The following is a 14,546-nucleotide window of genomic DNA, read 5'->3' on the forward strand; positions in this document are numbered from 1 at the left end:
AAATTTTTTACCTTATGAACTTTTGATGGAAATATGCAAATTTAAAATAATAAAGAAAGCCGCGAGCGAAGCGATCGGCTTCGTTCGAAGATTTTGATTCAAATCTTTGCTGATCTGTAATTCGCGGAAGCCGCGAGCGAATCGAGCGGCTTAGGTCTAAGATTTTGATTCAAATCTTTGCTTATATTCCTTAAATTCTTTATGAAACTCGCAACAGTTCCATAAAAAATTTTAAATTCTAAACTGTCGAAATTACCGATCGGTAATCACACCCTTCACGGGCGTGTCACTTTTAGCTAAAATTACCCCTACTCAATCTCCTCCTGGTACACTCTGAATGGATTTTTTGTATTTGTTCTGTTTTTTAGAACCTTTTGTAACAGTTTTTTGTTTCAATATCATTTTGGAGTAACAATTCTCTTCAAATGATTTGACACAATCTTCTGGAAGTGGGGGAAGATGTAATGCTTTTTGTATATCTCCGAGAAAATGCTCTGGATCATTCCATTCTAAGATTGCAACGTTAACTCTAATGTTAATGTTCTTCCAGGCTCTTGATTTGTCCAAATAGCATGCAATTTTGGAGTTAAACGCTTCATTCATGCAGGTAGATCCAATGGAAGAAACTTTGGAAACTATGGGTGTCCATTTGTGAACCCAGTCATAGAGCATGAATTGAAGTTGGATCGAATTGACACCTTTTTGCCATTCAAAGCATTTGTAATTGTGCGGTTCGCAAAAAGAATGATTGCCTACGTAATGGTAGACACAATTCTCCCACATTTTCGTACGTTTGTCAATATTTTCTTCGGCAAAACATGACCAAAGCCACATACTTAGGCTTGCATTCAGACCCCAGAAAGGTCTCTCTATTTTTTCAATCTTCTGAGTCTTGTCGTTGAAAACTTCAACTGTCTTATGAGAAGCTGAGAACTTTGTAAAATCTTTTGAGATATTTTTTGATACATGACCTGGATCGAATCTTTCAAGATGAGAGACGCCAAATTCTTTAAAGACAGAGACACTTTTGTTATCTCGGTCTTTAATAATCTCTTTAACATCTTTCAAGATATTGTATTTCTTTAATTGCTTCAAGATGATTCGAGTTCCAGCACTTTCCATATTGTTGGAAGCTCCGGAATACTGAGCATGCTGTCTGTTTCCACCAATATGGTTGATGTTCACGCATGCAAGAACTCTTTTTGTGACAGCATCGAGCGCAGTTACTGTACAACTTGGCGAGTTTCGCCTGTGCGTCCATCTTGCATCAATGGATAAGTAACCACTGAAGGACTTTCTCGACAGCATTAGGGAAATACTTTTAAGTCTTCTAATCTTATCGTCACAAAATCTCTGTTGTCTCATGACACCACTCTTCACAGGGGGCTTAGTTCCACAAAGAGAAAGAAAGCGAGCACCTTTTGTATATGGCATTCCGGTCATTATGCAAGCACCAAGCATCTGTCGCGCTGAGAGTCGACGACGTTCGTGGAGTAAAATGTTATGCATTGCCTTTGTTTTCCGTTTTGGGTGAACAATATGGCCCATACAACAACAAAAAAATGAAATCCCGCCAAAAGTGAAAATTGAATAAAAAGTAATAATTAATAAATATATACTATATCATTAGATGAATATTTTGGAATAACATTTTAAAATCGAGGTTTTTCAATGGATAACGGTTCAATCAAAAATTTGACCCCATTTTAGAATCTACATTAAAAATGGAACATTTCTGTCGTTTCAAAATTCCAAAATAACGTTTCTATTCCTCTCAAAAGTAAAAATAAACTTTATTGGGGAAAAAATATTTTTATTTTCCAAAAAAAATGAAAACCTTAAATGCAAATCTAATTTTGATGCTTTTGTTTGTGATTTTTTGGATTTCGAAAAAAATTTGAAAATTCAGACAAGTTACCATTAACACTAATACGTTTCAGCGAGTCGGTCCCATCAGAGAAATTTTCATAAATCGGCGATATAATTTATTATTTCAGCAAAATATTCTCAGATCCAACTAGAATAAGGTCAAATTATACAAATTTAGCAAAGGCTAGTTATCCTACCTATTCAATTAACTTTAATTTTAAATAATTCAAGACAATTCTCAAAATTACCTTAATAATCGCGTTCTCTTCGCAAAATGACGATTCCTCATTCACTACCAGCATAACTGAGGGCTTGTGCTCACAGAATAATACAGATAATTTACTTATTAATGCAAAATTTAGTACCAAAAGGTAATCATAGAAGATACAAAAAAAGTTTCTTTATTTTGATTGCTGATTTTATTTCTTCTAAAATTTACCAAATCTAAAAAATCCAAAATTGAATGCTATTGAATTTCATGTTTATGTACCATATACTATTTATTATATAAGGAATAAAAATTTTATAGTTTTAATCAAAAATAAAGGTGTACTAAATGCATACAAAACAAGGTATTTTTTACTCATCCAAAATATGTTAACAGTGCTATTTATATAATCAATATCCGAATTTCGAAATCATTTTGATGAAATCTTTATTTTAAAATTGAGTTGACTGTTAAAATCACCCGAGAAGAGGGATTATCTCAATGAAAAGTACATAAAATAGCAAACGCACAAGATGGCACTATGCAGCTTTATATTGTTATACAGGATGAACATATAAAATGTTTGGAAAACACTTACTTCGTTCTACAAATGTGTATCTCTTTATATCAAAGATTCTTCTCAAATTATTGAGAGACTTCTCTCAAAAAAAGGAAAATTTGATAACTAAAAAAAATTATGGCATAACCTCTCGTTTTGCATAGATATATATTTACATGATCACAGAGCTTATTTTCATTGTCAAAACTTAAAAATTTTTAGTGGACTATACCCTTAAATAGATTGTTACATATAAAACAAAAGCTGAGTTTTCTCCAAAATTGCTGAGGGGACTAGCTGAATTATTCGGAATTTCTCTTAACATCACTTAATCAATATCAAAAATTCAAATAATTCTAGTCCATGATACAATCAGAATTGAATACATAAGAAAAGTGACAATTTTACGTACATTGTAATACATATTTTTGTTATACCTTTCTTCTAATTGATGCATAATAAATATATTTTCTTTGTATTTTTTGAAAAGAATATTATTTTCGATTCTTATATGATTGATACTCCTTCAGTTGAATCGTTAATCAAAGGATACTTCGAGCAATTAACTGAGGGGTGTGATCGAATTGATTGTGAACAGCCAGAATGCGCTTCATCCACAAATTTTCATTATCATTTCAGAGATCCAACAGAAGCAGCAGTCAGAGCTGTTGAGTTAACACTTAATCATCCACATAATCCATGTTTGTGTGGTCATTATTCACCTTTAAATAGAGATAAATCAATATTAACAAAAGTAAGCAGATTTGATTCAATTGTCACAGATATTATATATAACAGAGCTTCACAAATTCCAGATGATCAGTCATTACATAATATTAAAGAAGTTGTTAGCAGCGAGATTAACATTTCATTCATTTTATTATCAAATCAAGAAACTCTATCAATCTCTAACATATCATTTGATGAAGACAAGTTACAAGACTTCAATCTTGTCTTTCAACGAGGATACAAGTATTTCCTCCCTTTCTACACAGACTTCAACTTAATGGTTAAACGATTCATTAAACTCCCATCAACAGACACATTCTCACACGTCAGAGGTATCATTCTCATTTTGTTGTTCGAAATTTACTTCAATAAAGATAATTACATCGACACATTCTTACCATTATTAGACCACATCATTGATCTTCCATCGAAATCAGCGATGCTCTTTTGGTCATGTTTACAATGCATTTCTACGTTATTAACACGTGTTGTCTCATTATGCGAGACAATGTTATCTATCTACGTATTGAAACAATCCATGATCAATGTTGTCCCTAAACCAATTGCATCTCTATGCAATTTCATCACATTGCTCCAAAGAGCATCAGATAACTCACTTCACCACCTTCCTAACAAAGTTTTCTCTAATTCCGCGTTATCGACACGTCTCAATCCTCTTAAGGAACTCGAGCGATACGAATTCAGCAAGTTCTCATTTTTATCATTTCCATCTGTTTTATCTCTTAAGTTCAAACACAAAGTTTTACAGACAGCACAAGAGAACAAACAGAACACGATGGCAGCACGATCAGTCATCAACGAAGGCATCATGATGGGTCGAACGATCACTAACAATTTAATATTCAATGTTTTAGAGATTCGTCGTGATCATTTAGTTGAAGACGCCATTCGTAAGATTCCACGTCTTCGAAGCGAAGATCTTCTTAAGAAGTTAGTCATCACATTCAAAGGCGAACAAGGTATTGACCAAGGCGGTGTTTCACGTGAATTCTTTTATCTTCTTACATCACAAATCTTTTCACCCGATTACGGAATGTTCACAACAATCAATGGCTATTACTGGTTCTCTATCACACCATTCGAAGATTATTCTGCATACATGATGCTTGGCACTGCAGTCTCTCTTGCGATTTACAACAACGTCGTTCTTCCAATTCGCTTTCCAACACTTTTGTACAAGAAGATTCTCGGCAAACCGATCACATTAACAGACATCGGTGAAATCGATCCCGATTTCATGAAGAGTGCACTTGATATGATCAACATGCGCACGAAGAAAGAAGATGTTTCAGAACTATGTTTGACATTCACTACAACAATCGAACAATTTGGCGAACGAATTGAAATTCCACTAGTTCAAAACGGTTCCAACATTGATGTCACTAATGATAATCTTGATGCATTTATTGCATCATATATCAACTGGTGGGCGAACATCAGTATTGCTAAACAATATGAAGCATTTTTGTCTGGTTTCATGAAAATCTCTATTTCTAAACTATACAAATTATTTGGTGCAGACGAATTAGACATCTTAGTTAGTGGTGAAGCAGTTCTTGACTGGGCAGCATTGAAGAAGAACGCGAAGTACATCGACGGATACACTAAAGACAGCCAACAAATCATCTGGTTCTGGGAATTATTCGACCAATTCAGCAACGACCAAAAAGTCGAATTTCTTCGTTTCTCTACAGGAACACCACGCGCTCCTGTTGAAGGACTTGGTGAAGTCCAGTTGACTATCCAGAAAACGAATGACATTCAGATGCTCCCTGTCTCACACACATGCTTCAACATGTTCTCTCTCCCTGCTTACAAGACTAAGGAAGTTCTTTCACAGAAAGTTCTTCTGGCTATCGAACACTCTGAAGGATTTGGTTTAGTTTAGTTTAAATTTTGTTTGATATAAAATATTTATATTTATAATTTACAATCTTTATCACCATCTAATTATTAAAATGAAGTTTTGTAATTAATAATGAAGAAGCAGAGTCAAATAATATTATAATTCACCTTCAATTAATGCTATAATTATGATCGCTTATATTTGTTGTTAAATAGTGATCACTGTTTATTCACTTTGGTAACATGGAAATGAAAGATATCTTACAACTGTCTTTAGCATTAAATTGAAAAAAAAATGTAAACAATATGCAAACATGGAATTATTTTACTCAAGCCTTCATCTAATAATGACTATATGTACCAAAAAGGGGGGAACTTCGTCGACAACAAAGGTATCGACCAAAATTGTTCCCATTATGCTTGACATATGAAGTATAGTAATAGTGTGTATGGACTCATAGAATGGCTTTCGTTTGATTTCGAGATATATTAAGATCTTCTAAAATATCCATATTTTACTTGATAACCCGTATGTTTTATCGTATTATGAAAATTAAACGAAAAATATGGCTCAAGACGAGCAAAATTCGATGCTAAAAATGTAAATTATTTAATGATTAGGGTGCTTTCAGGTATTTTTCTGAAGAAACACTTTATTCGTTTTTCTTTCTACATCTGTATATAAAACATGCACAAATAAGGATTTATAATTAAAAATATTATTCGAATTGGGTAATTAAATCGTTAGATCTTAGATTTTATTAATCGTTCCTTCTTAAAATGAGACTGTGGTAATGGGAACTGTGTATGAGAGTTGGAGTATTGTTAAATTGCGCGAAATGTTGATAAGTTTCAAAAACAATTTGTAGTATGTTCATGTATATTAGAATTTAATAATATATGATAACATCGACTGCAAACAATCGATTTTAAGTGATTGATGAAAATCGATATCAATATTTAAAATTTTCGAGTTTTTTTTTGACTGATAGCAATTGCTTTGGACACCTAGAATGAAGTTCTTCTTGGTGAGTTTCTCCAAATTTTTTCCATTTTAGAAAAAGCCTATGCAATTTTCTAGAAAATGATAACGTTTTTTTCAATTCTCGATTTTTTTTGGAAAAATGAGGTTATTTTTTTTGAAAATTTATAATTTAGAGAGAAAGAAACCATTTTCATTGTGTTATAAATCGATAAAACCTTTTTATTTTTTCTATTCTATAATATTTCTACTAAAATATATCACTTATACAGCAAAATCATATAACTATTTTTCAAAGATATAGAAAAGAAGTATATATTCCTAAACCATAAATCAGCCATAGTTTACTATCAAAAATAATATATTATTATATATAGATAACAATCCATTGTTAGTAATTTAAAATTATTTCTGGTTCAAATTAAGGATTATCTTCACATGTTTAGAAAATATTGTAAACATCTAGAAAACAATCAATAATATCATGATTTTATTAACAGATGAGTTCAGGATATATATTGTGATTTGATTTTCGATAATAAATCTGAATCAAATGTATATTAAACTCGCACATTTAGTCTTCTTATCATAATAATGTTATTAGTTAGTGACTATGGCTACAAAACGAGCAACATTAGATATGTATCTCATAATCAAACGGAAGTTAAGCTAAGATATTTGAGATTTTATCACCTGGTAGTATGCATGATACTATACCAGAATGACTAGTCAATCTGTTGTTTTAATATCGTTTTAAATTTTTTATGCCAAAATAGTACTCTGGCTATCATTGGTAATACGTAAGGTTGCTACTGTTGTAATATTTCGAAAAAATAAAGGTATCAACTTTAATGCAAGATATGATGAGTTGAACATCGAATAATTGGGTTTTTGTAATACTAATCTTCTTTAGTCCCTAGTATATCATTGTTTCATACTAATAACGTGGATCAATTCCGTTTCAATGATCAGATAAAGCAGAAACAATATACTCAGGTGCCACTTTTTTGGTCTAAAAAATGAGTTTTTTCCCCTTTTATGTACCATAGAAACAAGTCTCATTTGTAATACAGCCCGAATTTTTACGATCACAAAAATTTGACTTTTTTTTTGTCAGATTGTATAATTTTGGTCGAAAGTCATCTGAAGAAGATGACTTTCAATGGACCAACTATTTCGGAAATCAGTTTTCAGGTCATGAAACCAAATCATGCATAAACTGTGATGTCACCTCATCACCAGGCCAATATTACTTAGATTCTTGTATTTTTTTTGATGACAACAAACGCGTAATCAATTTTGATCCCATCTCCGACTCATTATTCTTCCATAATCGGTGCTCATTTAGTAAATGTACTTCAACATCAGATGGAAGTTGCGTTTGCTACAAAATCGGCAGCAATAGTTCCATTATCCAACGCAAATTCTGTTGTACGAAATGCCAAAGCTCAGGAAAAGGTCATTTTTCATATACTTTAGTTGACACAGATAACTTAAACTTTTTTATTGAAAGTTCCCTTTTCGATGTAGGAAATGAAAGTGTTGGTGAATCAGTAGTTTATGCAGAAGATGGAAATATTTTAGTTTCATCAACAAATTTCTCATCAAATAAAGCTAAAGAAGATCCTGCTGCTGATCTTTGGAAAATATCAGATAATGACATTATAACAACATTTAATTATTCAACTGTTGTTAATAATTTAGGAACAGGTAAATATGATATTATATATTTTAGATATAACTCTATGATTGATTCATGTAATATTATAAATAATAACCTTACAAAATCAACATATGGAATTATTTACCATCAAGATAATTCTCTTTCTGTAAAAAGTTGTTCTTTTATTAACAACACTGTTCCTGAAGGTAAATATTTGATATATACCCGATATCAATTAACAGTTGATAGTTGTTACATTGACAATTCGATTCCAAATACATTTAATAGAAATGTAACACCTACTAATTCAAGAGAACTATTTACTAACAAATTGATTCATTTTTCAACAGGTAATTGCCAAGCAGAATTTGCAATTATCAATAAAAATATTTCCAAAATTAAAAAACTTCCTCTTTTCTTCATTTCTTTACTAAACATTAAAAGCCCTTCATAATTCCACCTTGCAAAAACATTTTTTATTTTGGACTTACGCCCATCTGACATTAATATAAATTTTTAACAAGAGGCGTGAATTATAAGTGAAAACTAACCTTACGCAACAGAATTGATTAGATGTCGTACCTGGGCCGGTGCTCCAATTATTATTCGATTTCATTTCTACTAAAGTAAGTTTTGCAGTTATTTGGAAATGATAAAAATTCTCATCGAAATAAAGTTTTTATTATTTTTATACAATCAAATAGAACATGAAAAGATGGTATGAATATGATATCAAAAGAATTAAAAATCTATAGAGAAAAATGTTACATGTTATTTATGATATCATCACCAAATTGACTTGTTGAACGGAGTGTTGAATTATCCATCATTTCTGCAAAATCTTTTGTAACTGTTTTATTTGAGATTGTCTTTGAAACAGACTTAACAACAAGATCTGCTGCTTCGATCCATCCAAGATGTCTAAGCATCATTTCACCACTAAGGATCAATGAGCCTGGATTAGCAACATTCATTCCTGCGATTTTTGGAGCTATGCCATGTGTTGCTTCAAAGATCGCTGAATCATTTCCGATGTTAGCACCTGGTGAAATTCCAATACCTCCAACTTGTGCTGCTAATGCATCTGAGATATAATCTCCGTTTAAATTCAGTGTTGCAATGACGTCGTAATTTGAAGGATGAAGTAAAATCTCCTGAAGAAATGCATCTGCAATACAATCCTTAATGATAATATCTCTTCCTGTCTTAGGATTATTAAGTTTCATAAAAGGACCTTCACCAATCAATGTGGCTCCAAATTCTAAACAAACTTCATATCCCCATTCTTTGAATGAACCTTCTGTATATTTCATGATATTTCCTTTATGAACTAATGTCAATGAATTTCTATCATTATCTATTGCATATTGAAGAGCAGAACGAACTAATCTTTGTGTTCCTTGTTTAGAAACTGGTTTGATTCCGATTCCACAATCTTCTGTAAATCTTATTTTTTTAACGCCCATTTCTTCTTGCAAAAAGTTAATTACTTTCTTAGCTTCATCTGATCCGGCTTTCCATTCTATACCTGCATATATATCTTCTGAGTTTTCTCGGAATATAACCATATTAATTAAATCAGGTCGTTTCACCGGACTTGGAGTTCCATCATAATAACGGATAGGACGCAAACAGATGAATAAATCTAAGGATTGCCTCAATGCTACATTAAGAGAACGGATTCCTCCACCAACTGGAGTCATTAATGGTCCTTTAATGGCGACATGATACTGTCGAATAGCATCAATCGTTTCATCTGGGAGATAAACATTTTCACCATATATTTTGCATGATTTGGCACCTGCATAAATTTCCATCCATTGAATTTTGCGTTTGCCATTGTATGCCTTCTCTACAGCCGAATCTATAACTTTTTTCATTACTGGAGTAATATCAACGCCTATACCATCGCCTTCAATGAATGGAATTATTGGACAATCAGGAACAATCAGCTTTCCTAATGCAGATATTTGAATCTTCTCACCTTTCTCTGGTTTAGAAATATGAGATTTCATGAGTTAATTAGAGCGAGTATCTATATTTAAAATAAAAATAAGATTTTTGACAGCATTGAATTAAACAAATTCGATATTGTGATTAGTACTTATACAATTTTCCTATTTTAGTCTAAAGTTGCTGTTTTGTGAAATATCTGCTAAAATACCTATAAATTATGCAAAGAGTATCATTGATCTTCTTAGGAAAATACCTTTAGAACTATAAATAACTGAAATATCGTGTTGTTTCTCTTTATGATTGATTATTTTTTTAGATTTTAAGCAAAGAGTAAAGAAATACAAGTAATATTTAAAACTATATAACAATAGTATTTTATTTATTAAAACAATATCTTCGAATTGAACAATTTGAAGAAAAAAAATTATATTTCAAAAGAAGTTCTTAAATGAACCAAAGAACTGAGATATACTTGATCCACCATATGTAGAGTTGCAGAGCTGATTATAAGGAAGCAATTCGTTCCTATAGAAATCTCGATATTCAGGAATTTCGTTCAGAACAGCTTTAATTGCAGGGCGAGTAGCCGCCTTGTTGTTGAAGAGCTCTACGATGGCAAACAGTGTTGGACTCAAAACCCTGTTGATTCTGCCAGTCGCTTGATCAATAAATAAAGGAGTGTAAACACCGACCATTTTCTCAGCGAATTGTTCGTTTTTGAGACCAGTCTCCACAAATTTTCTGAATTCACCATGGAGAATTGTACAATTAGGGAATTGTATCAAAACAGTGCAAAGAGATTGAAGAACTGATGATTGGAGAAGGAGTTCGTATGCCATTGGAGCGATTTCCATCATTTGAGTTAAAAATGTTAATGCTGAAACTCTAAAAGATCTAATTCGGACAAAAGGTTCTGTAATTAGCTTCAATGCTGTTGGAATTAGCTTGAGACATTCAACAGCAACTGGTTGGCATGTAACAGCTGTAATTGCGGCCCAATGAGCGTTTTTGACGTAATCTGGAGCGTTTGGAATTTCTTCAAGGAGAGCTTGTACAACGGAATTAGTTTTGAAGCCCTTTTCCATTATTTTGTTCTCTGAACAACGCTTAACAAGCTGATAAAGACAAGATAATTTATCATAAACAGGATCAAGGTAAGGGTTTGTATTTGTTGGCTGATATTTGAAGTCTACAGACTGCAGCTCACGAATAATGTACTCAGAGAATCCGAAATCAACAAGCCATTCTTGGGCTTTTTCAAATCTTGTTTCTTCGCCATTTGTCAATGAAATGAAGAAGTTGTAGACGCTCGGATTAGCGCAATGCTTGAGTAAATGATATATGAATCCGCAGTGCTCAATCGTGTCGGCTGGTAAAGTTTGTAATAAAGTTAAAGTTAAACTTGATAACCTTCCGAGCACGTAACCAGGGACATCTGGCTGGACTAAGGCTTCAAGTGCGTGATTTCTGAATTTATCATCTTTTAAGATTTCGCTTGAAATGGCTGGATCACCAAGAACTAATATTGAGTAAGCACGAGATGCTTCGATAGATTTGTCTTGAGAAAATACCATCGCAAGCATTTCATCTGCATGAGAAAGCAAGAAATTCATCAGTCCAGATGGTTTTTGTTTAATAGCTCTAACAATCGATGGAATAGCAAGTAAAGATTTGAGTTCTGGGTTTGGAGATGCTAAAACGGCATGGATTTCAGAAGAGCTATAGCTATTGAACATGGTTTAAACTTTGATAGGTATTATTGTCACTTTTTAAGTTGCTCAAAAAATACTCTCTCCGAGATCAGATTTTTATGAGAGCAATTTCATATAATATGGGGAGTTATAGCTTATATAATGCTTTGTTATGTGTTATACACTCGACTACACACATCTATGCTTCATGAATATTAAATTTTTCAGTGAATGTTGCGCAAAGAAAATTAATGTATCAAATATCTAAATCAATTTCAAACCATCATAAGAGATCTTTAATAATCAATCAAATTTTAAAGATTACTTGATAAAGTTTTGATTATTTTTAAAATAATGTAAATTTGGTTCTAAATAGTAGAAATATAAAAAAATAATTTACTCGTCCTTCTGCTTGATCATCTTAAGGATTTCGGATTCACCAGCATCAATGATTGAGATGACTGATGAGCGGAAATACTTACCGCAAGCTGTGCCGAGGTCGACATTGTCACCATCGAATGGGAGAATATCGCAGCCGGAAAGCATAGCGTAGTATTCGATAAGGGAACGGTGAGCTGGGGCAACATTTGATGCGAAGATAACAAGCTTGGCCTCGCCATTGCGGAGTGACTTAAGTGTCTGGGAAATACCAAGAGAGTACTTGCCGGACTTTGTGACAAGGGAGAGGGAGTTGATGATTGATTCGCGTGCGCGACTTAATTTCTTGCGGCCCATTACAAAAGGACGGCCAAAACCTCTATCGTCTCGCTCTACTTTACAAATGTCACGTTTAAGAAAAAATTAATGATCTGTAATTTTTAGTGATATAGTAGAGACATAGCTTGGCAATAACAATTTTGTCAATAAATTTATGTTTACTTCAAAATAATTTATGAACATTTTTCAATCCTTTATTTAACGCCCGATGGATTTTAAGATTGTTTACTTCTGATCCAATTCTTATTCTTTCATCTATAATTATCAAATTTAAATTAAAAATTATTTTTTTTTTTTATATATTTGGAAGTGCTGATATCTAATGTATCAATATTTTCATGAATTGCTGTTTATTAAGTAGAAGAAACTTCAAATAAAAGAAATAATGAGAATCCATAAAAATTATTATGTCGCGTGACGCATGAAATGGCAGCTGCAGAATTTATGATTGTTATCAAAAGCTTTCCATTTCCTTCCCAGATTCCCGAAATAGATTTCACATCAGTAAATAAAAATTCGTTCTGATCAATGAATTCATATGGTCGTGTTTGAACAGGGTTATAAGATGAATCGTAGGCAGTAATTGGACCGCGTGGAATTGCTGCATCTTTAGTCAAAGCCCACGAACTTCCACCTCCAGAGCCGCTATTTCCATCATGAGAAGCGAAGCCGCCAAACCAACCACTTCCAGCACCCGGGCGATCGTTTGCACCATAAGTAGTTGTGTATCCATATTTTTTATTCAAAGATCCATCATAACGAGAGGATTCTCCATAGCCAAAGCTGAAACCAAAAGTGGAATTGGCAGATTTTGATGCGTCATATTTTCCATGTCGCCAAGCACCGGGAGCAGTAAAACCGCCTCCTGATCCTCCTGAGCCATCGTCATCAGTATATATCTGGGTTTGATCCCAGTAATTATCAGAGCCTCCTACGCCGCCGCTCACGATCACGCGGTGCCACAAATCATTTGACAAAAACATGACGGCGGTTTGACCACCTCCGCTTCCGGAGCCCGTATCACCGTAGGACAGTGCATCACCACCGCCACCATAGCCACCTTTTTGGGTATGGGAAGGGGGTGCTTCATATATTCCTCTGCCGCCTATTGTCGCGTACGCGATTATTTCTTTGGAAATTTTGATGTTGCCGGATATATAGCCGCCGGCTCCACCACGGTTTGCTACTTTCCTGCAAACGGTATTTCCGTGGAATTGGCCAATTATTTCTGTATTTAGGCAATTTCCTTTTTCATCAATATGGGATGACAAGGCATTGGATGTATAACCGCCAGAGGCTCCATATAGCTCGAATTTATAGAACCCTGGTCTAAGGGTAATGACATAATCGGTGCAATCGTGATGTGATGTGCACGGATAATCGAAAGTGTATGTATGAGTTGTTTCATCATAGCCAACATGTTTCGTTCCTTTTGATTTATCTAATAACTCGGAGTTCAAAATGATCTATGTTACTTAATTTAATACATTCAACATCAAAATGTCACATTTACTGTTTACTTGAATATGTTATTACTGCGTGCTATTTAACTTTAAAATATTTCAAATATAAATCCTTAGCTTGGGAAAAATAAATTTCAGGTTTTGTATTTCTATATAAAGAGTGCCTCTTAACATTTATTCACAGGGCAAAGAATGCATTTTATTCAATTCATAATCATTAACAATTGAATAAAATGAAAAATTGAAAATAAAATTTCAAAAAAGTTGTTTTAATATGCTAAATTTATACAAGTATTCGCTATATAGTATTACTCTAGATACTAAAGCGAAATATAACAATAATTCATATAATATATGCCGTTATTAAAATATTACGATGAATTATAAGTAAAACATGATGTTTCTACTCATGAGTAGTCTTATTCATAAGATATCGTCCGAATCTAAGTTCAATATATCTTTGTAAATCTGTATTCTTTGCAGAACCAGATACAGTCCTAGGCATTGCAGTTAAAAGTATCTCAAACTTTCTTGACATTTGATTTGCAGCTTGAGAAATTGAGTGATGAGGACCATTATATATTTTTGCGTTTTGCCAAATTGTATTTACATCTGAAACGAATTCTTCGGGTGTTTTATATTCTTTGTTATCTAATTTCTCTTGAATCATGAAAAAGCACATTGGCTTAGGTATTTTTAAGTAATAATCTGGTGCTGATGTATCTTCTGGGTTAACTGGCTTGAAAAAATAGTATGAATTCTCTTGCTTCATTAATTCTTGTAGAATTTCGCGACATGGATGATAAAAACTAGGTGTTTCCATATTTAGAACAAAAATATTAG

General features: G+C 33.0%; 6 protein-coding genes across 6 annotated transcripts, besides 2 other annotated features; 1 reads left to right on the forward strand and 5 right to left on the reverse strand.

Moving 5' to 3' along the window:
* Positions 1 to 314: part of a mobile genetic element that runs on past the window's edge.
* Positions 315 to 2,870: a mobile genetic element.
* A 277-nt stretch (positions 2,871 to 3,147) lies between these two features.
* Positions 3,148 to 5,324, forward strand: TVAGG3_0385010 (ubiquitin-protein transferase protein; the record flags this gene model as incomplete). Its single annotated transcript, XM_001329561.1, has 1 exon — positions 3,148 to 5,274. One exon carries the CDS (start codon positions 3,148 to 3,150, stop codon positions 5,272 to 5,274), a length of 2,127 nt encoding a protein of 708 aa, XP_001329596.1.
* Positions 5,325 to 6,614: 1,290 nt separating this feature from the next.
* Positions 6,615 to 9,922, reverse strand: TVAGG3_0385020 (isopropylmalate dehydrogenase domain-containing protein; the record flags this gene model as incomplete). The annotated part of the gene is made up of 1 exon (XM_001329562.1): positions 8,641 to 9,891. One exon carries the CDS (start codon positions 9,889 to 9,891, stop codon positions 8,641 to 8,643), a length of 1,251 nt encoding a protein of 416 aa, XP_001329597.1.
* A 295-nt stretch (positions 9,923 to 10,217) lies between these two features.
* TVAGG3_0385030 (uncharacterized protein) lies at positions 10,218 to 11,577 on the reverse strand (the record flags this gene model as incomplete). The annotated part of the gene is made up of 1 exon (XM_001329563.1): positions 10,264 to 11,568. The coding sequence occupies one exon, from the start codon at positions 11,566 to 11,568 to the stop codon at positions 10,264 to 10,266; it is 1,305 nt and encodes a 434-aa protein (XP_001329598.1).
* Positions 11,578 to 11,857: 280 nt separating this feature from the next.
* TVAGG3_0385040 (structural constituent of ribosome) lies at positions 11,858 to 12,272 on the reverse strand (the record flags this gene model as incomplete). Its single annotated transcript, XM_001329564.2, has 1 exon — positions 11,920 to 12,258. The coding sequence occupies one exon, from the start codon at positions 12,256 to 12,258 to the stop codon at positions 11,920 to 11,922; it is 339 nt and encodes a 112-aa protein (XP_001329599.1).
* A 170-nt stretch (positions 12,273 to 12,442) lies between these two features.
* Positions 12,443 to 13,858, reverse strand: TVAGG3_0385050 (glycine-rich protein family; the record flags this gene model as incomplete). Its single annotated transcript, XM_001329565.1, has 1 exon — positions 12,594 to 13,223. The coding sequence occupies one exon, from the start codon at positions 13,221 to 13,223 to the stop codon at positions 12,594 to 12,596; it is 630 nt and encodes a 209-aa protein (XP_001329600.1).
* An 81-nt stretch (positions 13,859 to 13,939) lies between these two features.
* On the reverse strand, positions 13,940 to 14,526 carry TVAGG3_0385060 (acetylation-dependent protein binding; the record flags this gene model as incomplete). The annotated part of the gene is made up of 1 exon (XM_001329566.1): positions 14,107 to 14,526. The coding sequence occupies one exon, from the start codon at positions 14,524 to 14,526 to the stop codon at positions 14,107 to 14,109; it is 420 nt and encodes a 139-aa protein (XP_001329601.1).
* Between the last annotated feature and the right edge of the window lie 20 nt (positions 14,527 to 14,546).

Source organism: Trichomonas vaginalis, chromosome V (assembly GCF_026262505.1).
Source record: "Trichomonas vaginalis G3 chromosome V, whole genome shotgun sequence".
Classification (NCBI taxonomy): domain Eukaryota; phylum Parabasalia; order Trichomonadida; family Trichomonadidae; genus Trichomonas; species Trichomonas vaginalis.